The sequence below is a fragment of the Pectinophora gossypiella genome, chromosome 13 (assembly GCF_024362695.1).
Source record: "Pectinophora gossypiella chromosome 13, ilPecGoss1.1, whole genome shotgun sequence".
In the NCBI taxonomy this organism is placed as follows: domain Eukaryota; kingdom Metazoa; phylum Arthropoda; class Insecta; order Lepidoptera; family Gelechiidae; genus Pectinophora; species Pectinophora gossypiella.
This window is the reverse complement of record NC_065416.1, coordinates 13965570-13991526: the sequence shown is the minus strand read 5'-3', so window position 1 is coordinate 13991526 and position 25957 is coordinate 13965570. Positions and strand designations below refer to the sequence as shown.

At 40.1% G+C, this 25957-nt stretch overlaps 1 protein-coding gene across 4 annotated transcripts in view; it reads right to left on the bottom strand.

Annotated features, from left to right (window-relative positions):
- LOC126372102 (cyclin-dependent kinase 12) overlaps window positions 1-20920 on the bottom strand; it is a 31613-nt gene extending 10693 nt beyond the window's left edge. The window contains exons 1-14 of one of the 4 annotated variants that reach the window (XM_050017653.1): window positions 20636-20920; window positions 20182-20311; window positions 19500-19908; window positions 12883-13034; window positions 11757-11889; window positions 10904-11026; window positions 8587-8707; window positions 7207-7326; window positions 6419-6559; window positions 4454-4597; window positions 3289-3406; window positions 2618-2733; window positions 1843-1962; window positions 480-707 (exon numbers count right to left, since the gene is read on the bottom strand). In XM_050017653.1, the coding sequence (XP_049873610.1) occupies window positions 480-707; window positions 1843-1962; window positions 2618-2733; window positions 3289-3406; window positions 4454-4597; window positions 6419-6559; window positions 7207-7326; window positions 8587-8707; window positions 10904-11026; window positions 11757-11889; window positions 12883-13034; window positions 19500-19908; window positions 20182-20263 (2007 nt within the window). In that variant the 5' untranslated portion in view covers window positions 20264-20311; window positions 20636-20920. Of the gene's footprint in view, window positions 1-479; window positions 708-1842; window positions 1963-2617; window positions 2734-3288; window positions 3407-4453; window positions 4598-6418; window positions 6560-7206; window positions 7327-8586; window positions 8708-10903; window positions 11027-11756; window positions 11890-12882; window positions 13035-19499; window positions 20312-20635 lie in introns of all 4 variants that reach the window. The other 3 variants (XM_050017654.1, XM_050017650.1, XM_050017651.1) reach the window with 3 other exon arrangements.
- Between the last annotated feature and the right edge of the window lie 5037 nt (window positions 20921-25957).

The following is a 25957-nucleotide window of genomic DNA, read 5'->3' as shown; positions in this document are numbered from 1 at the left end:
TTTGACAGGTCCGGTTTTTAACAGAAGCTGCCTTCCAACCCGAAGGGAAATCCCAAAAATTAAACCCCTATTTGTGCCCCTGAAAGTGGCAATAGACTCGCCTCCTTTTACTTAGGACTTGAACAGCCTACCCTTCGGTATCCAGCCTGTATACCCTGTCTAGTACATAGCCTGCATAGATGTGCTATAACATAGTGTTACCTTTAAAAGCAACATTATGATGTTAACAAAGTTTAATTATTCAACGTTTTCACTTTTTCAGATCACATCGTGATATGACGCAACCGGGATTTGAACCCGGGACCTCCGGATCGTGAGCCCAACGCTCAATCCATTGGACCACGGAGGCCGTTACCGATTGATATCGATGCAGAGCTAGATTTTCCTTACCCCCCCGTTGGGTCTCACTTTAGTCTAAGCCGTATGCTAATAACCAGTACCAAGGGGATAAATTTTATAATATAAAGGAGAATGTTTACCTTCCTAAAGTCCATAGCGTCTTGCTTGTCAGTGACAATTTCCCTCAAATTGACTATGTTCTTATGGTTCAATTGCCGTAGAATCTTGATCTCCCTGACGGCTGTGATCGGGAAGCCTTCCTTCTCGTTCTCAAGACGGACCTTCTTCAGTGCGACTAGTTGTCCCGTATTCTTGTCTTTGGCTTTGTATACTTGGCCGTACGTGCCTTCACCTATTTGTGTTATGACCTGGAAATTAAAAATTGGTCACTGGGTCAAAGATGCTTGATAATGCTTGTGGTGGACCCAACTAGTTGGCCAGCTAGTTCCGCCCACATGCAACAGATGGCGCCACATTCAATAATGCAGTCTTCAAGCGGTCGTGAAACGCGATATCGAAGTTTACATAACAAGACGCATAATACAACTTCCAACATAACACCGTTGGATCGTCGATCCCTAGTCACACTATCAACTTGTGGCTAGCGGGGTGCTATGCTCAGTTCGGTACCCCGAAACCATCCATTGGCAGAAGAACATCCTCGCCGTCAAAATGTTTATATAGAAATAGAAGCCAGTCTAAAGTCTAACATGTTCAAAAATCAATCTCATTTTACTTTTCGACTTATTTTCGAATTTTATTTATGGATTAAGTAACAGTGAGTTCGACGTTTGACCGCTTTTATTGATGGACAGTATTTCCATACAAACTCCAAAGAAAACTTTAGTTTTGTCGTTTCGCAAAAAGCACTTCATTTGGGTAGATTGTCAATTAGCTTATTGTGAATAAATCTCGCGTAGATTCGAATCGCAGCACGGGCCTAAACCAATGATTTTCGAATTCATGTTTGAGTCATAAATACCACTTGGTCGGCGGTGACGGAAAACATACTGATAAAACTCACATTCCTGAAAACTATAGCGTGGGTGGACATCGGTTATCGCGCGTTATATCCATCCCCTTTTCATCCCCTTAGGGGATTATGTCCGGGATAAAAACTATCCTATGTTCTTGTCTAGCTCTCATACTATCCCGATACCAAATTTCATCTAAATCGGTTGAGCAGTTTGAGCGTGAAAAGGCAACAAACATACAGAGTTACTTTCGCATAATTTATTAGTGTGGATATTTCTTTATGTTAAACACAGCGAATGATTTTCAAATTCATTTTTGGATAATAAATTTATATCACTTGTTCAGCGGTGACGGAAAACATAGTGAGAAAACCCACATTCCTGAGAAATGCGTTTCGGTAGTATGTGACCTAACCTGTATTAGGCTGGTGCCTTCGCGGGCTAAGGTCAGACAGACAGTCTTCAGGATAGGTAAACAGACTATGTGAAAACGGGATAACGCTAGGGAGAAAAATAATAAGTTATTTACCTGGAAGCCATCGACACACTTCTCGCCCCAGTCCTTAGCGTGGTGCGTAGGAGTGGCCACGGGAACCACTTTCGAGCCTCGTCTCTTCAGGATGCGAGGCCTCTTCAGTTTTGGTCCCGTCTGAAAATATACATACATGAGACTTTTATGGATAAACAGGCTTCTTGATAAGTTTAAAATAAAGTGCTTATACTAAATAAATGAATTCCAGAGGATAAAGATTTAAACAAAAAAAACTAAAACCTATAAAAATGAGTTCAAGAAAAATACAACAATTCAATCAATCAATCAATCAATCAATAATACTTTATTGCACAACGACAAATAACAACAACAATTCCTGTCGGGCGCTGAGTTAGATTTGCCTCAACTTCTCTTGAGTCTTACTTGGCCGTTTTTCTTTACAGAGCAAAGCAGCGCACACGGAATATCAGTCCTGCTTGGACTAGATCTATTGTGGCTAAATCTATTTATTATTTTATTATTTAAGACTCCTCCTCTAGACCGATCCGTCCGATTAGATCGAGCGTCTTTTTGGCAGGAAGCTCCATGACTTCCTGGGGATCAATTATAATATCACCCTAACAAAGAAAGGAAGTGATTGTTTTAGGTTTACGCGGTTATTAACATAATTAAAACACATAATAACGGGTTCTTACCACGTTTTAATCAGGGATATGAGACTCCCGATATTTCGACACTGCAATATCGGGCTCATATCCCTGATTTAAACGCGTTAATTAAAGGAAGTGATTGTAAATCTGCTAATACGTACACTATCTCTTGCCCTCTTGGAGGTGAACATGTGCGAATACTGGTCCCGGCGCGACGCGGGCGGCGGCGTCGACCCGTCCAACTCGTCTCCGCTCAACTCTTCTGAGCCGGGTATCACTGGAACATTATACGAACGAATAAACACATACATTCTGGACACTTCTCTCTGTGGGGAATAAGATAGTAGATACTTAAGTAGGATATTTGGCTGAGTCAAGATAAATTATAAAATGCTAATCTACAAATAGAAGCCAGTCTACGACGATCAAAAATCAATCTCATTTTACCTTACTTATCTTACTTTCGGACAATCAGGTCTTCTTCTGCTATCGTGTGGGTTGTGAGGTGAATTACCAGTCTCATCAACTCTCGTGTCGGGGTTACTATTGAACCGCCATAGGCCCCTGACATGGCTCATGTAACGACTACTTATTTACATCAGTAAGTAGTAATCCAGACCAACGGCTTAACGTGCCTTCCGAAGCACGGATCATCTTACTTTTGGACAATCAGGTGATCAGTCTGTAACGTCCTAACCAAACATGGGATTACAAGATAATTAATTGTGGTATGTCTCCACCGGGATTCGAACCCGGGACGTCCGGATCGTGAGCCGAACGCTTAACCACTGGACCACGGAGGTCGTTAGGGATGTAACAGTAGGTTAGTTACCAGGAGGCATAGGCAGGTTCATGATGCCAGTCTTCTTGGGTTTGTCGGGCTTCTTGACGGGGCTCGGCGACGGCGTGCTCAGTGGACTCTCGTTCGCCAGGGACTTCAGATCATCAACCTGGAAGACAAGGTACTATAAGGTGCAAAATTCCAATCAGTTTCTTGCAAAGTAATAAATTATCTGGTTGCATTTAAGACCTCCTGGTTACATGTCGTTTCTGTAATAGACCAAAAACACCTACAAAAACATAAGGAGGAGCTCGGTGGCGCAGCGGTTAACGCGCTCGGTCTGCGATTGTTGAAGTTAAGCAACTTTCGCAAAGGCCGGTCATAGGATGGGTGACCACAAAAAAAAAAGTTTTCATCTCGAGCTCCTCCGTGCTTCGGAAGGCACGTTAAGCCGTTGGTCCCGGCTGCATTAGCAGTCGTTAATAACCATCAATCCGCACTGGGCCCGCGTGATGGTTTAAGGCCCGATCTCCCTATCCATCCATAGGGAAGGCCCGTGCCCCAGCAGTGGGGACGTTAATGGGCTGATGATGTTGAATGGTTCATAATTTCACCACTGTTTACAAAAATTAGCTGGGTTCAGTGACTGCACTTTTGCTCTTTGGTTGCACATAACTTAGGCGCCCTATACACCTACAATAATATTGCACAATACATCTGCACGCACAATATTATTGAACGTTTAGGGATAATATTGAAACATTGCACAATGATTGAAACAAAAGATTGAGCGAGCTTAATTTTTATTGGGCAATATTTTTTCCTTGCACTATGTAGGCTTAACATTGCGCAATATTTTTCATTTTAGGCTCCCCATACACCTACAATAATATTGTACAATCCTTTAATTGTGCAATAATATTGAATAACCCCTTTGATTCCAAACGTTCAATAAATTCTCTCAATAAAATTGACAAACCAGTCTGAACAATATTTTCGTGCGAGCAACATGTTTGACGACGAAATTTTGGCGGCAGCCGCGCTGGTAATTTTGTTGAATAGAAAAAAAACGTATATGGGTTAAAGAATGGTTGAAAAGAAGGCCAGTTAACACTCATGAAAGGCTTTTAAACGACTTAGCCTTAAACGAAGAAAACGATCGTTACACTATCAAGAACAAAAATGCGACAACCCTTAACAAGTAGAGATAACATACCTGTGTGTTAGGCGGCATGGGCAGTTTGGTCAGGCTCTTGGGTTTGGGTGGTGGCGGCTGGGTGTTCTGGTTGTAGACGCCCTCCACCACGCTGCCCGACACCTTCGGTAGCGGCGGCAGCGGTGCTGGCGTCACGGGACCAACCTTCGGGGAAGGTTACATTAGTTATTTGTTAACTGTGAACACTTCTTCTATTGTGGGTTGTGAGGTGGACTACCAACCCCATCAAACCTGGTGTCAGGGTTACTATTGAGCCGCCATAGGCCCCTGACATGACTCATGTAACGACTACGTACTTACATCAGTAAGTAGTAACCGGGACCAACGGCTTAACGTGCCTTCCGAAGCACGGATCATTCTACTTTCGGACAATCTAGTGATCGGCCTGTAATGTCCTAACCAAACTAGGGATCACAAAGTGATTTTTGTGATTTGTCCCCACCGGGATTCGAACCCGGGACCACAACGCTCAACCACTGGACCACGGAGGCCGTACTGTGAACACTTGTAGATTGAAAGTCAAATCAAATACACTTTAACTTGAACTTAAAATTCATATAAAGTTAAATAGAAAAAAGAAAACGTTTTTGTCTCCTTTAGATCTGTCTTTATTTAGTAGTCAGAATTTCATAATTTAGCTTTGACCTAGGAAACTAATATCAATATTGCTTTATAGATGAATTGCTTTGATGCGGTCTTTTTAGACGCCTGGAAATTAAAAGTAAATCAGTCATTTTCTCTCTCCTTCTGGTTCGATATATCTATTCATAATCCACCATTACCTCATTCAACCCACAATACTTAGGGGCCGTGATGTTTTTCTTCTCATTTTTATTTGGTCTACATTCAATCAAGACTATGTGATATATTACTACACCCTCCCCCCTTATGATATGTATTTCGTGATTTTTTAATGGACCCCTCCCCGCCTCTCGAGCCTCGCATGATTAATGGACGGCTCCTTACTATGCTAGCTAGTAAAAGAAAAGTCTTTAACACATCAGTAAGTACACCTCTACTCACCTCTTTGCGTCGTAAAATTAATTATTTTTTTTTAATTATTTTCAATTCTAATTCTAGACTTATGATCTGAATCATCCCTCAAAGTTTTCGTCACGATAACACCGTGTATGAGTCATAATATACAGAGTGTTAGTGACTGAGTTTATTTAGATATTTCAATTTACAAATTACCACATATTTTTATGTTTTAAATTGAATGACGTTTATATTCGTTACGCGCGTTCTTTAAATATGCAAAATTAAATGTATATTTTTTAATCTTTCTGAGAGATTTTCTTAATATTTTTTTCCGTAAGAACCTTGTACAGATTATTAGTAAACTACAAAAAAACAGCCAAATCGGTCAAGCCGTTTTTATGTTATGTCGTGACAACGGAAAACGGGTTTCATTTTTTTATATATATATATATATTATATTATATTTATAAATTTTTATAGATTGTGAAATGACAATGGGCACATTTGTATGAAACTTGGTCCAAGAACCTCCACTGATGAGACTTATATGTAATGAAAGCTTATACTTTCCCTATGATTCTGGCAAAGTTCTATCAGATTCTGTCCCAGGGATCTTTTTCTACAGCCATGTTTGTCCTGGCTAAAAATGTGATAAAATACAGTGGGGGACTAAAATCGACTCAAGATTTGTTGCTCAGTAACTAAATCTACATAGCCAGGACAAACACGGCCGTAGAAAAAGAATCCCGGGACAGAATCTGATAGAACTTTGCCAGAATCATAGGGAAAGTATAAGCTTTCATTACATATAAGTCTCATCAGTGGAGGTTCTTGGACCAGTTTCGCCCATTCTCCTTTGCCGCCCCCTAAAAAGAGCCGCCCGGGGCGGGCCGCCCCTACCTCCACTACGCTACGCCGCTGGGGCAGTCCAGCTGAGATTCGTTTATTAATACCCCCTTTAATATATGAGCAAAGTGCACTCACCATATCCCCGTCGGAGCCGTTGGCCTCCCCGTTGGCGGCGGGCGTGGGGGCGGGCGCGGGGCCGGGTACGGCGCCCGGCATGGGGATGTCCACGACGTCGCTCTGGCTCTCACGGGTGTTCTCGCCGTTTTCTTTTGATGGCTGAAAAGATGGGTTACGTCAGAAGGTTCAACTATACAGGTGTCAAAAAAAAAATTAAATAAAAAAAGATTTTTTTTTTAAATGTACTGATGAATACAGTGTTAAGTCTGATTGTTGAAATTTAGTTCTGTGCAATAAAGTATATTTGATTTGATTTGATGTTAGTGACATGGTAACGAAGACTGAGGGGGATGATTCAGAATCATTCTGAGTTAATATCAAGTGTAATTTTCCGTCGCAAAATTCACGATTATATATTTTTTTAATTATTTCCAATTCTATACTTTTGCGATGAAATTCCACTTGATCTTAACTCAGAATAATCAGCTGAATCACCTCTCTTAGTATTTGTCACGATGCCACTTATTTCACCTATGCTTTTATCCTTTTCTGTCACTCTTTACTAGAGCGAGATAGAGAGGGATTGCGATCGCCTCGTCGATTCTTCAATTTTGTACCACTACAAACATCCCAGTGCCGAGGTTTTTCTTCCAGCTACTTTCCTCGGCTAAACAGGATGAGAAGCTGCAGTAGTTCTGGGCGGACGTGACGGTCGACAAAAAAATATTTATACAAAAATTGACGAAACAAAGTGCAACTATGTTATCAACATAGTTCTGTTTAATTACCGTCTTAAAAGTACGTACTTGCGAGGCATTGTCGACAGTGGCGTTGGACAAGTCATCGTTGTCTTGCTTATCTGACGCGGTGGTGGAGACTGCGCCCTGAGACTCCTCCTCCTTCTGGTTCAGGATCTCTTGCAGCTTCTGAGGGGAAATAACATAAGCGATTAACGAATAACGTCACGTAACGTTAATTAACTTAAACGTTTCCGACAAATAAAACAGTTACCATCGTTTTTAGTACAATCAAGTAGACATTCTATTTTTTTTACGGGTGATAGTCTAATTACTAAACAAAGACAGATCTAAAGGTGACAAAAACGTTTTTTTTTACTTATGTATAATAAGTGCGACATTTTGTCACGTTTTCCTACGCCGTCACATGTTGCTTTTTCATACAAATTCCGTAGTATTTCCATTGACATCCAGGACCCCGATACCGACCCCGCCGGCGTGGTCGACGATTTCCCTCATTCAGCGCTTATCGCTATCGACCCACTAGGGTCGATTAATTCTTTCAAATATTTTTCCTCTCAGACGACGCCCTGAGCCGAGGTTCGCGCCCAACTGGGCACCCTCAGGACTGTTGTCTTAAACGTTGTACCGGTTGAGAGCCTTCAGCGCTCCCCATTTGTCCGGCCAAGTAGTTAATGCCATCTGCGGCAAATCTACAATAAGTCACGTCAAAAAAAAAACCATTGACATTTAGTAAAACTAACTGATTTGATTAGTTGGAAACTATCCTATTTCTATGTAGTGAAATGTATGAGCGAAGTCACACAAAGGGCGCTATAGTCCGGCAATCTCGTGCGCGACCCTCCTGCGGGGCGACAGACGGTGGCGGGGACGGGGTAGCGCGTCATCCTCTTGACATTCTAGAACACGGCTGCACACGTAGAGAAGTGTGCCAGGATAAATCTTGCAATAAGTTGTACTTGTAGGAGTGAATAAAAAGATAGAACTATTTTATTTTATTTTTATTATTATGCTTGAGGACCAATTATTAGGAAAAGTAAAATATTAATAGATTGTTTTATTATAAATCAATTTCCATATCGCTTTCATTTTCACTCTCCGTTTGATATTCTTCGTCACTTCTCTTTGATTTCTCCGTGTTTTGCTCATTAATTATTTATGTACAACCTCCTTAAGTTGTCTTGAGATCGCCTTACTCATCCTCAGATATTAATCTCGTGTGCGCAGATGCACGCGTTTCCCTTCCCCGCTACACCACCTGCTACCCACTGACATCTTAGCTACCCCGTCCCCGCCACCGTCTGTCGCCCCGCAGGAGGGTCGCGCACGAGATTGCCGGACTATAGCCGTCGCATGACGCCGACAGTGTGACATCTCTCGTACATTTAAGCATATTACAACTTCTAGATCCGCGCAGGCGTCACTAACCTTAGCCCTCTTATGCTTGTCCTTGACGAGTTCAGCAAACAGACTTGTGTCGCTGATCTTCTCCTTAAAGTCGATCTTCCTCTGCAGTACCGTGGATGGTGGACTCGGCGAGTGTTTACTTCTGAATAATTACAAGTTACAAGTTAATTACTACTCTAACGTTCGGATGTGGTTTCTTGCATAGGGAGATGAACTTGGGATATCGATCATTCCTTCAATTTAGGATCATAAAGACACCCAAAGACACAAAGGAAATTTAGTTACATACTTAATTGAAAGTTAAGATTCTATTTTCAACAAATGTAACATAGAACTCTAAAGTCAGAATCGTAGCAAGTGAAAATCCGTGTTCTCAGAGCCTCAGTAGCCAAGTTGCAAACGTTTCGATGTCGTTTAATTTGTTCGTATAATGCAAAAAAAAAGATTCCGACGAATTGAGAACCTACTCCTTTTTATGAAGTCTGTTAAAAGTTAACAACTTATACTTTCAGGGAACTACTTATTCCGTTTTCGCTTACGTTTTGACGTATCGTAAAATATATCTCATTTTTTTTCCTTGCGAAATAACGTTTGCAAATTAGATAGGACTCTGGAAAAACATATTAGCAAGATTCAGAAGAAATAAGACGTGTTAGATTATATGTGTTATGTGCAATACTGTCACGTCGTCTTAACATTATTAGTGGCAGTGATATTACCAGAAAAAAAGGAAAAAAAAAAACAAGAAAAAAGCATGTGCTCATAAGTCTGTTATGTACAAAACTCTCACCTCGCCTTAACAGTAGTAGCAGTAGTGACGCATGTAATCTGCATGAGTGCCGTCTTACACGGCTTCGCCACTTCCCTTTCCCTTAGTTAGCAGCGTAACAGTAACACACACATTAGCACATGCAAATGATCATGAATGAAGGTTTTAGTACAAGCCAGGTTAGTATGAAACAGTCGCAAGTCGGGATCGTTATGTTATTTTATAATTATTTCCACCAAGAGCCATGTCAGCCTTTGGCGGCTCAATAGTAACCCTGACACCAGGGTTGATGAAGTTGGTAATTCGCCTCACAACCCACACGATAGAAGAAGATAATTATTACCTACTTTTGAAATAATATCTGATGAGGGACTTTCCAAGCCGAGATTTAAGTTGATAATCACCTATTTTCCCATTACTCGGGTACACAATGATTCATAAATACAATGTAATGGCAGAAGCATAAATAAAAATAATTGTTACTTGATATTTGTATCCCATTATGTATTGAATTAATTTGCTTTAATTAATTTTGATCAGAATATAATAAGTAGATGTAATTGTGCTTGTGTGTAATAAAAGGGGTCATTATTTATATCTAAAAACAAAGATAAAAGATATGCATCTTCATGTCTGTTATCCATTAAATTAGAAGGTTAAACGAAGGAATATCTTTACAACGCCATCTATTTTATTTTTCAAAAACGTAGCCTGGAAAGTGCCTCATTTAACAAAGTATCTTTATTTCTTGTGAGTTTTCCGACATTCCACCAAAGCATACAAAGTACAAATATTAAATTACTGAAGCCCAATGAGTTGTAATAACACATACATTTACCGAAAAAAAAACAAAGATTGATGTATTACATAAATATAATATGGTGTAGATACACTGACAGATATTTTTATATTTAGTTTCCGTGTTAGACCATAAAAATGCACTATAATGTCAATGCAATGTTTTGCTTCCCAAACGTCAGTGAATGAATGAAGAATGTTTATGACTCATTCAGACATACATTTATATTATGTTATTCACAGAAATACTTTTATACAAAAAAGCATTTAGTAACTTTTACGACCAATTGGCCGTTATTGTTTCTTGAAATTTACATTTATCATGCCGTCAACAATAAATAACACTTAGAAATGTTGCCCCACAAAAACTAAAGGTCTGGCCACATTATTGCCTTGCTGGGGCGCTCGCTAGCGTGACAACTACCACACTGCGGGCGCTTGCCGTTGCGCCGAGGGTTATCTTACATTTCAGTACATAACCAAGCTGGCGTAGCGTTAGCGCCCCGTCACGCCAGTAATGTGACGAGTCACCACACGTTGACCACACCATAAGATAAAATATAGTACCTGTACTATCTATAACCGATTAACATTCAACAAGAAACTAGGCATCACGGCTACACATCGCCCATTCGATGTCTCGACACAGAGCCGGCGTGACGGGGCGCTAGCGTTACGCTAGGGATTGTAATTTTCGAGACGTCATACTGACGCCTTCACGCCCGCAGTGTGACGAGAGCTTGAGAGAACACAAAATGTGCTGTTAGTCACCTGTGTTTATCTCTGGATGCGTCCCTGTGTCGGGGCCGGTGTCGCGGCGGGGAGGACGTGGAGCCGCGCCGGCGGCCGCGCGACGACGAGCGGCGGCGCTTCAGCGAGCTGCGGCTATGAGACCTGCAAAAAATGTTAGTTATTACTAAATATTATAAAACAAAGGCGGTTCTTAGTGGCAGAAAATAATAGAAACAGGAAAATGCGTTGCGGTGCGGCCAGATGTAGTTCAACCCTAAACGTGCTCTGCCACTCTTGTCGTGTTAAGCCCGGTTTTAGAACACAATAAGATTCACATTCAGAATTTACCTTTGAACAGTTTTAATTAAACAGAAACTTTATAAAAAAGGTTATTCTAAGATTAGTGATTATCTAGAAGATATGCATGCATGGGATTCGCTGTCTGGGAACTGATATTAGGCAGCAGCTAAACTAAATTGTATAAAAAAAAGAACGTCTAGGGCCCTGTGCCAAGGAAGCTGCAGTTGTTTCAAGCGGACGAGACGATCGTTATGTAAAAAAATACGATTCAAAGTGCAACTATGTTACCTACTGAATAAATAATTTTTTGAATTTGAATTGAATCGTGTACTAGTTTCAAGATAAATTATGAAATTCTGATTACTAGTGTGCTTTTTAGTACAAATTCCATAGTAATTTCGTATTTTACGTTTAGTAAAAAGTAACTGATTTGACTAGTTGGAAACTAGCCTATTAGAGCTGGTGGTAGGCTTCGGCCGCGATTGGTTTCTTTCGACAAAGACAGATAACCAGTGTATTAACTTAAAACACATACAAAACCTGAAGGAGAAACTCTTAAATTAGTATTTATGGAGTTTCCTTGTACACTGACCTGTGCAAGGCTCTGGAGTCGCGATGTCGGTCACGATCTCGACTGCGGTGGCGGTCGCGGTCCCGACTACGGTGTCGCCGCCGCGGCCGCCTCGGACTGTAGTCGCGGCGGGTTGTCTCGTGTACTGGAGAATCTAGGGGAAAGTATATTTATTGACTATGTGTTCCTAACATAACACAAGCTCACGACAGCATACCAATGTGGCAACCCACCGCCTTCCCATGGTCCTACCAACCTTTAGGTCATACGGACCTAAGGACCGAATGACGGATGATGCGAGTGGTGCTTGCTCGGGGCTCTTTCCCACCCGCACTTCTTGACACCAAATTCTTATCCTGTCCCCTGGACTTCCCTTCCCTTCCAGAGGTACATCCATCGCAAGATGCAGTACCCACACCTCACGAGCTTTCTGTTAGACCAACGTGTGGTGACTGGTGAGCCGTATCGCTGTCTGTACTGGTGTTGTATACAATTATATTAGTGGTTTATGTACCGAGGTTCGAACCCGTTTGAGAAACAAGCCGGTGTAAGGTGGCTGGCTGGCAGCAGCTGGAGGAGAAAATTACGATGACCGAGCTCAGTCCAGCAGTGGACTAGCGTAGGCTACTGATGACGATGAATCATTATATCAATCCCTAACTGCCTCTATGGTCCAGTGGTTGAGGGTTATGCTCACGATCCGCAGGTCCGCAGATCCCTCATTTGGTTAGGACATTACTGATCACCTGATTGTTCGAAAGCAAAATGATCCGTGCTTCAGAAGGCACATGAAGCCGTTGGTCCCGGTTACTACTTACTGATGTAAGGAAGTAGTCGTTATATGAGCCATGGCGACCTTTGGCGGCTCAATAATAACCGTCACCAGGGTTGATGAGGTTGGTACTCCACCTCACAACCCAAACGATAGAATAAGAAGTATGAATAACAAACTCAATCCCGAAACTGTCGAAATGATAGTGATAGTGATACGCAATCCAAGTCGACATATATAGCCACTCTTCGTAAGATAGTGACAGATTACAAGCCCATCATGGCGGCCTTTGGCGGCTCAATAATAACCCTGTCACCAGGGTTGATGAGGTTGGTAATCCACCTCACAATCCACACCAAGACTTAAGTATCTCACCTGATATAATCATGATCGGCGACTGCGGGTGCGCGTCATAGTAGTCCCGCCTGCGATCGTACTCCGGCTCATTGTCGGAGTCTATCGTGACTGTGTCGTGGAGGTACGGCGGGGCGACGGGCGTGTGCGGCGTTGTAGACTTCTGTCGCCTTCTATGCGGAGAATCCAGTGTTATACAATTATATTAGTGGTTTATCTAAGGCACGGATACAAATATCGCTCTGCCGCTTCTTCTGCGCACTTTTTTTTGTCGTGACTTATTGTAGATTTGCCGCAAATGGGGAGCACTGAAGGCTCTCACTCACGTTTAAGACTACAGGCCTGAGGGTACCTAGTTGGGCGCGAACCTCGGCTCAGGGCGTCTGAGAAGAAAAATATTTGAAAGAATTAACCGACCCTAGTAGGTCGATAGCGATAAGCGCTGATTGAGCGAAATCGTCGACCACGCCGGCGGGGTCGGTATCGGGGTCCTACTTCTTCTGCGCAAACTGCGGCCCAAGTGTGTTAAATACGAAATCAGTATAACCTCAATAGTGTCTTATAAGAATAGTTGAAACTGTGACACTGTGATACCTACTTATTTGGTATTCTGCAGGCTCTGCACGGCAGCCGCGCCGAGCGCTACAAGAATTATATCGAGGGCTTCGACCAAAAGATGCGGCGATTGCTATCTACGTGGATAGACATCGTATGGTTATTGGTTAAAGCCCTCGATATAATTCGCACCGCGCGCGGTGCGGCTACCGTGGCGCTCGTGTAAAGAACGTGGTTCATATAAAAACGCCGATTGTACGTTTGAGTCGAGACAAATTTAATAGTCTTTAGTTAAGGGACAATACCAAATGTCAGAAATGCTGTAGACATAGAGACACTGAGACACTGGCGCCTCTAATAGCGAAAGAGCGTAATTTGTTCCGTGCTCTGTGGTCGTAGACGCCTACACTATACTGCTGCTAAAAGCAACGTAATGAAACTAAATAAACATGCATTGAAATTAGAGGAAGATAAATCATGATTTCGGTGGTGAGCGTTCCTTGGACATCCATTTGCTAAGAGAGGGCTTGTACGGTCACAAGTACTAATATGTATACACTTTGAAACCATGTCACATTAACTTTTTTGATAAATTAAACCGTAAGTCTCATTCAGTATCAAATAATATATGATAGTGGTTCTAAAGCGGGTCCATGATATTGCTCGTGACTGTACCCAATGGAAAGTCCAAGTAAGAAAAAGCGGAAATAGAAATAGACTCAAGACTACAAGACTTTACGCTACCAATGCATCGGCCCCGATACGTCGAGATCGGGCCTAGATCGTGCAGTGTAAGCCCATCGGTGGGCGTGACGATTTCGCATTACATTTTATACCTACACCCGATGTATCGGGCCCGGTGTATTGGGTGGTGTATTAAGCCCACGGAATAGAAGAATAAGGTTGGAAAAGCCCTAACGCGCATTTTGTATGAGAACCGCTGTCGCCGGTTCATCCCCGCTCTCTTTTACTACTACTCCTACAAACAGATAACTACGATAGCTCTACTGCTTCTCAAATTCCATAGCCCCTTTACCGGCAATGTATATTTTATGTGATAAGCTGCAATTTTATCATTACTTTTCGGAGATACTGCATACAAAAGTATTTTTTTATGAATAGCCGATCATTCTAAGCTTGCATGATAGTCGATAATTATTTTTTGCCGGTTATAATACGCAAGACGATCTTTTAAAATGCTATTACGGAGATCCGTGCGTCGTAAAGGTTGCGGACGAGTGGAGTGCAAAGTTGAAGTATGAACTATTTGCTCATACTTGTATGGCGCGCGTTTCTTGCTCACTTGGCCCTTCCAACCTGCTTCTTCTATTCCGTGAATAAGCCCTTACAGCTACGCACTATTTTAAGATACCGTACTTTAAAGGCGATGACGTCATATCGCCAAACATTTAAATCGATATTTTTTCGTTCATTCAAGCTCTAGTGCGGACGTAGACGGGCGTACGCTAAACTCGCGTGATTCCAGCGAGGTTCAGACCAACTTACGCTGGATAACTCCCGAAATGTCTTCATTGCCCAATGTAATTTGGTCTGACCCCAGGAGCGGATCCGGCTTTTATGTCAGAGAGGGGTTGGGGGGGGGGGTGTCACCAGGTCGCAGACAACCTATCTCCATAGAGAATTAGATAAAACTGCTGTAGCCACCTATGACCACCTGTCACCCAGCTCACGCTCTCTGGATCCGCCTATGTCTGAGCCGCGTGACCACGTGACTTGTAGCGTACGCCCTAAGAGTACGTTCAGATGACAAGCGCTCAACGCGCGTTTTGATAACGCGCGTTTACAACTACATACATTTTATTCAGGCTGTACACATGCTAACGCGCGTTTTAATACAGCGCACGTTGAACGCTGCGCTAGCGCTCGACTGTTGTCAACGCGCGTCAACGCGCGCCTTGAGATCAGTGTGCGTCAAGCTAGCGGCCTCAAAAAAAAAATGGGCACGAAAAAATAATTTGACCATACCAAAAAATAGTACTCTTATTGAAAAAAATAGTACCTGTTGTAAAAAAATTAGTACCATCACGGTTCTGGATTTATAGCCATGTTTTATTGCACTTGCTAGCTTGACGGTGAGCGAAATTTGGCGAGAGTTAACGACAAGGTCTTTCGCTTTGATTTAAACGCCAAAAAATAGTATCGAAATAGTACTCACCCCCTGCAAAATACCGAAAGTAGTACTTCAACGGTTCCAAAGTTAGAAAGGTAGTTCTTTGATCCCGCTAGCTTGACGTTTTGAAAATACCTATTATCTAGGGAACGCTTGCATACTTCAATATGTAACTAATTTCAATAAACTCGTATGAAATAGTACTTCCTACCATCATAATTTTGATCCGATTCTCTTTCTAGAAATATGTTAAAAAATCATCATAACCTATGCCATACATTTGTTGTTGATACAGTCACGTAGACAATTTACATAACCTCACAATTTATTCGTAAGTATTGCCATCGCCAGTATTGCCATTTTGGAGGTCTACCCTACCATTTCTTTGCACTTCAGAGTGTTGCTATTACAAAAAATTGCTATTGCATACACCCATATGCAATAATTTTAATAGAAAATGGCTGCATGTGTCTAGTTCTTATTGAAAACAATCTGTGATTTTAATACATCATAATACATTTTTAATCTGCTGTTTTATTTTATAATTTATACCTTCATGTTCAATTTGTTACGGATCGAAGTGTTTGTTAATAAACAATTTGCAGTATTTGTAGAATAACTCAAAGAGTTTCAACAATACTAAAATCTGACAACATTCTTCTTGAGCATGTGTAATAATTTTGTTCGCGACGGTACCTGTCTTGATAAATGTATGACATAGGTTATAATGACTTTTTGATATATTTCTACAAAGAGAATCAGGTCCAAATTATGATGGTAGGGAGTACTATTTCATACGAGTTTATTGACATTAGTTACAAACTGAAGTATGCAAGCGTTCCCTAGATATTAGGTATTTTCAAAACGTCAAGCCAGCGGGATCAAAGAACTGCCTTTATAACTTTGGAACCGTTGAAGTACTCATTTCGGTATTTTGCAGGGGGTAAGTACTATTTCGGTACTATTTTTTGGCGTTTAAATCAAAGCGAAAGACCTTGTCGTTAACTCTCGCCAAATTTCGCTCACCGTCAAGCTAGCAAGTGCAATAAAACATGGCTATAAATCCAGAACCGTGACGGTACTAATTTTTTTACAACAGGTACTATTTTTTTCAATAAGAGTACTATTTTTTGGTATGGTCAAATTATTTTTTCGTGCCCATTTTTTTTTTGAGGCCGCTAGCTTGACGCACACTGAGATCATTGGTTTTCTATATTTCCGTTCACTTGAGCGCGCGCTTTCGACGCGGATAGACGTATTTTAGGGTTCTTCAGTATCAGTCCGTCCAAAAATCGTCCGGAGGAATTATTTATAGATGAAATAGAGAAACGTCCTGCGATTTGGGACATGACAAAAAGAAGAAGACATGACATTCTGAAGAAGTTAAAAAATTTGGGTCCGAATTGCCTTAACTTAGGATACAAAATTATGTACTGGCTTTCAGTCAGCCTGTGTGACAAAATTGGGTGGACCCAATATCTGCGTCTTCTGTCGCGTCGTTTCACGTCCATCTTCAACAAATGTAAGAACTGTACTGAATACCATGACGGTCGCGGCAACGCGCGTTCGACGCCTGACAAGCGCGTGTCATGTAAACACTATACAAAAATTTTACGCGCGTTGATCGCGCGTTGAGCGCTTGTCATCTGAACGTAGCCTAACACCTGAGGTTAAACTACGAGGAAACTACTTTGGCAAAATTTAAAACATGCAAGAATAAAACAAGATTTGGAAAAGCTTTAGTGGGAAAAAATGATTATTGGCCCCGATTCCTTCAGACACCTGCTAATTTTAAGTTATACCTGTCATTTTTACCGACTTCAAAAAAGGAGGTTCTCAATTCGACCGTATATATTTTTTTTTATGTTTGTTCGGGCTTAACTTCGTCGTATATGAACCGATTTTGATAATTCTTTTTTTGTTCGAAAGGAGATATGCCCAAGGTGGTCCCATGTCAAGGAAGTCAGGGTCTGATGATGGCAGACCAGAGAAATCGAGGGGAATTTTCAAAAATCGTTGGGGCGACTAGTGCGTTTGTAAGGTCAAATTGATCGGATTATTTATTGCATAAACAAAAACCTTCTAGAAAAGGTATTAAAAAATATATAAATGCATGGGATTGGCTGACTGGGAACTGACAATGGCCCCAATTCGTGAAACGGGTTGCATAACAGCGAGATGCCTATATAAATCGCCTGGGTTATTCATTCATTTTAAAATTAACAGTTGTCAATCTCCCGTCCCTTTCCTTTTCGGCGCATAAGAAAATGACAGGTATAACTTAACACGTTGACAGTCCCGTGATCCATACGTCCGTAACCCGTAATGGATGATTTGTTTTTGTATAAATACAACATAAGTTTCATAGCACACAAAGTGTCATCTTTTGAACGTTCCACTCATGTGTAAACAGGGATGTTACGGAGCTTCGTATCCGAAACCGAAATTATCGGATATTCGAAATAAAAAAGTATCTGTAACTGATTCACCACAAGGTTCATCACATCCATCTTAGGACTTCGTATCAACAGTGGCTGCAAGTTGTCTTTAATTACTTGTGGCTTTACCCACCCCATTAGAGATTACGGGCGTGAGTTTATGTATGTACAGCACAGTTTCAGATAATTTGCATAACTGAAAAAATAAAAGTACCTACTCATGTGGTCCCGGGTTCGAATCCCGGTGGGGACATATCACAAAAAATCACTTTGTGACCCTTAATTTGATTAGAACCTTACTGGCTGATCACCTGATTATCCGTAAGTAAGTGCGTCTTCGGAAGGCACGTTAAGCCGTTGGTCCCGGTTACTACTTACTGATGTAAGTAAGTAGTCGTTACATGAGCCACGTCACCCTTTGGCGGCTCAATAATAACCCTGACAGCAGGGTACATGAGGTTGGTAATTCACCTCACAACCCAGACGATGGAAAGGGGGATTTGTTGACAGAGATTTGCGGAGGACCGTAACCGATATAAAAGATTCGGATAATTTCGGATATTGGCAAAGTCGTTACGTAACAGGTTTTTGTTTCTGCCCGCACGTTTCCGACACCGCATCCCATGCATTGTTTTGTCTATGGCTCATTAACTGGTCAGTCATTGAGAAATAACTTACAGTAAAATTTTACATTTATGACTCGTAAATAAAGTCAAATCATTTCCCTTTTGTATTGTATTTTTATGATTCTTTAAAAAACTCATATCCGTAACCGAAACCTTTCGAAACTAACGCATAATCCGATTTTAATAACCCGAATTTAATATCCGTAACCGAAACCTTACGAAATTAATTAATAATCTGAAATTATTTAATGTCTGTATCTGAAACCGAAACTTCATATCCATAACATCCCTAGGTAGGTGTTAACACATGTAAATGCAACATCTTTTATTATAGAAAATAGTAAAGAGCATATATTTTTTAAATAGGATCTGTACACGAAAATAATCATTCTTTCCCAAACATTTAAATATTTTACGTCTTTTTGTATTAAATAGATGCTGTCAAAAATTACCTTAGGTCAATAATGCTAGACATGAAATACAAACACACAATAATTAGTTTACATATATGGTTATATAATGAGGCAATCGTTTTGTGCAAAGCTCTCAACTGATTTTGATGTGGTTCTACTTGTAAATGGATGTAGGAATTATTTTTATGTTCTGAAGATTGCTCCATTTGAAATTATTGCAAATATAAAATGTAACCTATTTGCCACTGATAAAGTGATATGACACAAAGTATTTTATGTTGTATCTTTGTTGTAGTAATATATGACACAAACTCTACAGTAATTTCTGATGTTTCACAATATTTCAATTACTTAGTTAATTTGTGTTCAATGAGCTAATGTAAATCAAGGAGACATTAGATTCAAATTAATTAGCAAAGCTATTGCGTTCGAACAGTGCAATGAACATTTATAAAAAATATATACTTTCCCTTACCTGACTATTGTTGGAGAATCTCGACGTGGAGAGAAAGGTATCGGATGCAGCGAGGTTTCCCGATGTGGAACCGCGCGGTGCAGCGGAGACTGGTGTCTCTGCAGGGGCGGCGTGGTCGGCGACACCGGGGAACACGACCCGTTACGCAACGGCGACGATGGCTTCTCCCACTCACTCACAGGAACCTTGTCATATCTCTGGGGCGACACAGGGGGCCTCACAGGTGTCTCCACCGGCCCAATGTCATCAGGAGAGAGGCTCTCAAGACTAGCAGAGCGAGATGGGTGTCTAGACTTCTTCTTACGCTTCTTTTTGTCCTTCTTCCTCTTCTCTTTCTTCTTCTTGTAATGGTGATCATCGAATTCTACTTCTGGGTCGACATAATCAAGCCGGTTCCGCTTTCTAGCTGCTGAAGAAGAATCACGTGTAAGAGGATATTCTTCAATTGCCCGACGGGAAGTTGTAGTAGTTGTGACAGATATTGTCTTGTTATCGACAAAAGTCCGTATGGAGTGGGACTTTCTTGTTCTGTCAAGGTCGTCTGCAATATGCCGACTTATCGAGCTCGCCTCGCTCTCAATCTCTCCGGCCTCTGGACCCGTCAGGTCCTCTGAACTGACGTCAGAATACTCCACCAACGGTTTCATAGAATTGGAAGTGGCGTAAGATTGGTCATGAGTACCACTGCGGCTCCTGTGCTTTCTATGCTTCTTGTGCTTCTCCTTGTGGTGCTTGCTGTGACGCTTCTCGTAAACTCGATCCATGGTAGTCGGGGGCGGGGCTCCGCCCTTGAAGGCTTCACATTACACCAACTGAAATGTTATAACAAACGTATCGTGAGTTTGAAAAGTTCTAAAATTTATTGATTTGTAAAGACCTAAGTATGACACTAGTACTAAGTATTTATTAAGGATATAGTTTTTACCGCCTACAAGTCTATTTTACACAAATAGCAAGTTAAGACATATTGCCATAAAAACGTAAGGGGACAATTTATAATGACAAGTAAATATTAAAGATATTCCAAAAATAAACCAGTCATGCATCCATTTTCGCACTACTACTCGACAAAAAAATTAGAAAATAATAAAACAAACATAAATACTTTTACACAAATATAAACAAATAGTACTTACCTAGGTAATAAACGGACATATATCCAGTGCAGACACGAAAAGTCCTTTTTGCGAATTACTGAGTTGTGATAAATGGTCTGATTTTATTTGGTATTTCTTATCCTTTTCAAAAGCTTTCTTTAGCAAATATATAGTAATCTCAGTTCTTTATTGTTTTGGCAGTCTTATTTTGCTAGTCATAATCATAAAGAGTGCATAATTCATGGAATTAAATTGGATTCTATAGTCAGGGAATCTCTAGCGACGTATCGTCAGCCATTTGCTTTTTCATCATCCCTATGTTTAGTGCTGCCAAGTTGCTAATATTGTTTGTCGATGTCGATAACACCTCATCATGAGGAAATAGTGCATTAAAACCGCAATACTATAAATAAAAACCTCTTGTTATATAACTATCTTATAACCAATAAACAATACTAGTAAATATTGTTATATATTATGTATGAGGCTTTTCAGTAAATAAAGATATTATTTATCATCATCAGCCGTACGACGCCCACTGCTGGGCATAGGATGCGGTGTCGGAAACGTGCGGGCAGAAACAAAAACCTGTTATTAATTACTAACAATTTCTTTTCTATATATCACAAACAAAGAACCCTAAATTAAATAAAGTACCTGCAATCAAGCTCATATTTCCTCGATAAAACTTACCTAGAATTGATAATTATTATATCTTTTATACCTGAAAAGCCTCATACATAATATTATATAACGATATTTAGTAGTATTGTTGAAAAAATATTTTAATTGCATCTAAATAAATATTTTCATTTTTTTAAATCGTTTGAAAAGATATCGTTATTTTCTTAACTAATCTAAAACTTTTAATGAAGGTATGAGTATTTATTCGCATAAACAATTACAAGAATTGTGTTCTTTTATAGTTTTGATAAAATGGTTATCTACTTTATTTCGTTTGTAACCTACAGGTTTCCTTTAGGTACGTTACAACATAACAAACATATTTGCACCTAAATAAAAACAATAAACTATTCGTTAGAACTTAAGGCCATTAATTGTTCAAATACGAATTTACATGGTTATAATAATAAAATATCAAACTAAATATCGATATTGATTTCTTCCATCACTAGAAGGAATGTCCGAATAATACCGAAAAAGTTAGTTTTCATTGCTTATTTTATAGCGGGTAAATTTGAAATAAAGAAGTCAGCAAACTTGTTTTTAACTTATATAGCCCGTTATAAATAATTTTCCATAAATATAACAAACAATTTGAAAAGTAAATGTCAATATAGTTGCTAAATAATTGCAAACTCGTCTCATGTCTTTTAACTTTTAACACATATTATGGAAAAAGAAATGTAAATGAAAACAGAACATTTTAGCGAAAGCACTTCGGAAATAAAATCATATTTTTTTAATTTATGAAAAAAATTTCAACCCTGTTTGGTGTGAATTAGACAAAGATATAAATAAATTAAAATGATATCCTTTTATTTTTTAGTTTCTTACTAAGCATTACATGAAAATTTTGGACCAAATTTTGCGTGTAACGGATTTTTGAAACTATAATAGTTGCCATACGAGAATAATGATCCAACTATCGGGATTGGTCTTTGATTGGGATTCAGCATAATTCAAAAAATAATGCTTAGATTATTCGAAGTATTATATTTCGAGGGTTGAAAGGCAAATGGGTTTAAGCGACATTTTGGGCGAAATTGACTTATATATATATTTGGAATCAGCGATTTTTTCCGCGTCGACTGATCTTGGTTTCAGATCAATCGAAGCTACTTTTTGGCGCTTCAACCAATTAGCACTTTGGGTACATTTTTAAAAACTCTTGTTTTAACCGACAAAAAAATGCACAAAATTCTGGGCGGGTGGCATATCAGTCGTATTCCGGGATATGAGTCGGTCACATAAGCTGTTATGTCTTTTCATTTTCATGATTCGAAGTCTGTTAAAGCGTTTTCCCTGACAGTGTTTTGTTATAGATAAGTCGGTTAAATCATTTGTCCTTAGACGAAACGAAAATAGATTTGGCGCTTAAATCTTTTTGCTTTAATCCAGATTTTATAAATATTGTCGCTTCAACCGTTTTGCCTTCGACAGTTTAAAAGTAAAATTGGCACTTGAACTGTTTTGCCTTTACCGAAAATATTCATAGAATTTGACTTCAGCTATTTATGCTACATTTTTTTAATTTTTTTGTCGTATAAAACAACTATCATTTTCTTTTGAAAGGACTTAAAACGTTTTTCCAAAACAAAAAAGAAATAATGCTATTCTTTCAGTCATCGCAATTTTGTATGAAACCTTGTGCCCGCATCACTTCAACATATCAAAATAAGTATGGGCAGGTCCTGGTTGGGCGGTTCACACAGCTAAAAATTACGATTGGGAAGACCGGGAGTGTGCGTGTCATCATGTCACCCAAGCCGTATCCGTTGATGGTGACTTCTATTTGTGTCTATCCCAAGTCGTTGTTGTGGTAGACTTTGACGTGGCTAGCGGAATCGAACTTCGAATTGAAAATCTGGTCACATGGCATACAATCAAGCTGGCCAGCCGAGTTTACCGTGTAATTGTAGGAAGGTTTCCGTTGAGTTTTCCGTATTTGGCGTCTTTGACTAAGATTTTCGAGGACTATATCACGCGCTATTCCAGGTTCAGACACACTCATCCCAACTATCAGTTGGCATGTTGAAAGCCACATGGTTGCGCTTGAGTACGTCTTTGTACCGCAGGTATTGTCCACCTTGTTTACAGTTCCTTATAGACACCTCGAAATAGAAAACCTTTCTGTCATCCATTCGCATGACGTGACCGCACCATCGTAGGTGATGTTTTATGATGAGAGCTTCTATTCCGAATATGCCAGAACGACGTAATACTTCTGTTATTGGAAAACCATCTTGCCGCTTTATGCGAAGAATGGACCTTAGACATTTAAAGTGTTACGTATCAAGTACGCCGCTGAGACTTTGTACACTAATATTTTAAGTTTTCCAAAGGCTGCCACCGCACCTGTTATCCGGGCTGGCAACTCCGATGACTTTGGAGTCATTTCATATTTGAGAACCCAAATATTTTAATTTTGAAACTTCCTCCAGCTCAGCGCCCTTTAAAGCAACATTGGAAGAAGATACATCCCCGGAGCATCCTCTGGATGGTTATTTTAAAAGGGTTTTGCACAAAACTATAAATATTCTGGTGTGTGACTTAATTGAATCGGCCATTCCTCGGCAAGTTTGGTTAACTGACGCATAGATGTGAGACGTGAGAGATCAAAAATGATCTTATTCATTTTAGCCTTAATTTCAATTAAGCTATAAATAACAATTCCACAGAGTATCCCACTTATGCGTGATACAGAAGCGATATATAAAGAAAATATACTAGGAACCATGGCTCCATGTGTTATGACATAGCCTTGTTTCGCGCCGTAGGTAACGACGAATAGCTCTGAAAAGTTACTTCTAAATCAAACTGTCGTCATCATGTCGTCATGATATTGTCGTATCAGGATAAGTCATAACTTTTCAGGACAATCTGTTTTCTTTAGAGCAATCCACAAGCCGCGTGAAGCCTCACGCAGCACATAACAAAGGCCGATGTTGTTCAAGCCTTTTGGCCTGAATCTGTTTAATAACAAAACCGTACCCCCATATCTCTGTCCGGGCAAAATCATCATTGGGTTTCCGGAAGTACCTTTTCTGCATCACGGGATAGAATAACGTTAAGGCTAAAATTTAATATCGATCGCCATCGACTCGCAAAGAGGAAGAAGGCTAAAATCATTCCAGCAGCTGACTCCCATATCTTCAGGATGAGTTTGTATAACCAGTTATTAATGTGTAGGCATATTATACAGTTCAGATGGTATTTTTGATGTGTTGGTATTCGTCATCCTTCTTAGCGCGGTAAGAAGTTCTTCAAAGGTCGGGGGTGCCGCTAGATCTTAAGCGAAACCCCCGACCTTGTTGTAACAAACTCGACCGATATGTTGTAACAAACAAGTCACTGGTATTACTATTGGGATTTAAGACATCGTTAAAATGTGTCCAAAGCGCTGCTAATAAGTCTTTCTGATCAGTGAGGCGTTGGGTCTTTTCCTTGTTGTAGATTGAAACTCTCTTCAAAGTTTGTGGCCGAAAACAGTCTTGAAGCTGTCGAAAATCTACCGGAACTGGATTGATAGGAATCAGCATAGAGCTGAATTTCACAAGCTTATGCCACCTGGCATTTGTTTTTGAGACATATGGTGACAGAAAAGCCCGCCTGTAGTTCCCCACGAGCTGATTTTCACGTTAGAACCATCGCACCAATCTTAGTTTTGCGGTCTGGTTTACCAACCAATAACTTCGGTAGAGCAGAGCACAGCTATAAAAATGCTAGGCAAAGGAACACCGTCTATTTATTATTATTATTATCATCTATATTATCTCATCGACAGATGTGTCTGCTGCGATCTATCTACGTATCTCGGCTTTAAAAGCATGATCGAGTTCTGTTATTGTTTGTCAACTTCGACGGTATCTTATGGCCAGCTCGAAGTGGAGGTCTTAGGCGCAAATGTAACAGAAATTTTGATCAAACAAGTCGCTGATCTATCCACCCCTGGCCGCCTCTTAATATGAGAGCAATCAGTACTTCACTGCAGTCTGTCCTAGTACCGCGTACCATCTAGTAGGAGCCAGTGCTTGGAACTTGCATCCAGCCACGTGGTCTTAAATTTTTCAGTAAATCGGAAACAGGTTGTGATAGTGAGATTAAACTCAGCACAGAGTATAAGCATATTAAGACTTTTTCAAAGCTATTTGTTTCTTTTATTGCCCGCATTCAGTTGGTGACAGTCATCTGTCATCCGCCATCATACGCGGTTTACCATATACTTAAAAAGTCGAATTAAGCATGTGTAACAATATTTATGGTTATATTCTAGATCCTGTTTCTTAATGAAATCGATTTACTCATTATATCCGCCGTGATTTTTCCTAATATTGTAAGGTACAAATGCCTTGCCCGACTAAAATCTCTCCCAGGAAAAACGGCTTAAGGACCGACTTTATTTCCGATCTTACTAATATTTGGATTTCATACAATTGAAATTAGTAGCGGATGGTCACTTAAGATATTTTCCTTCCCTGTCATATAACCTTTTATGGAGGTTAAGCTGATTTGCCTCTAGTCTTCTTTTTTTAAGAAGTCGTTTAACTCATTTAGCTTTAGTCAAACTAATAAGTGAGAGGTCTCTTAAAGCATTTTGCTTTTAGCCAATATTTGGCTCTAGTGGATATCAACCGTTTTTCCTTCAACTGTAATTTAGTTCAATTGAGGCATTTTGTA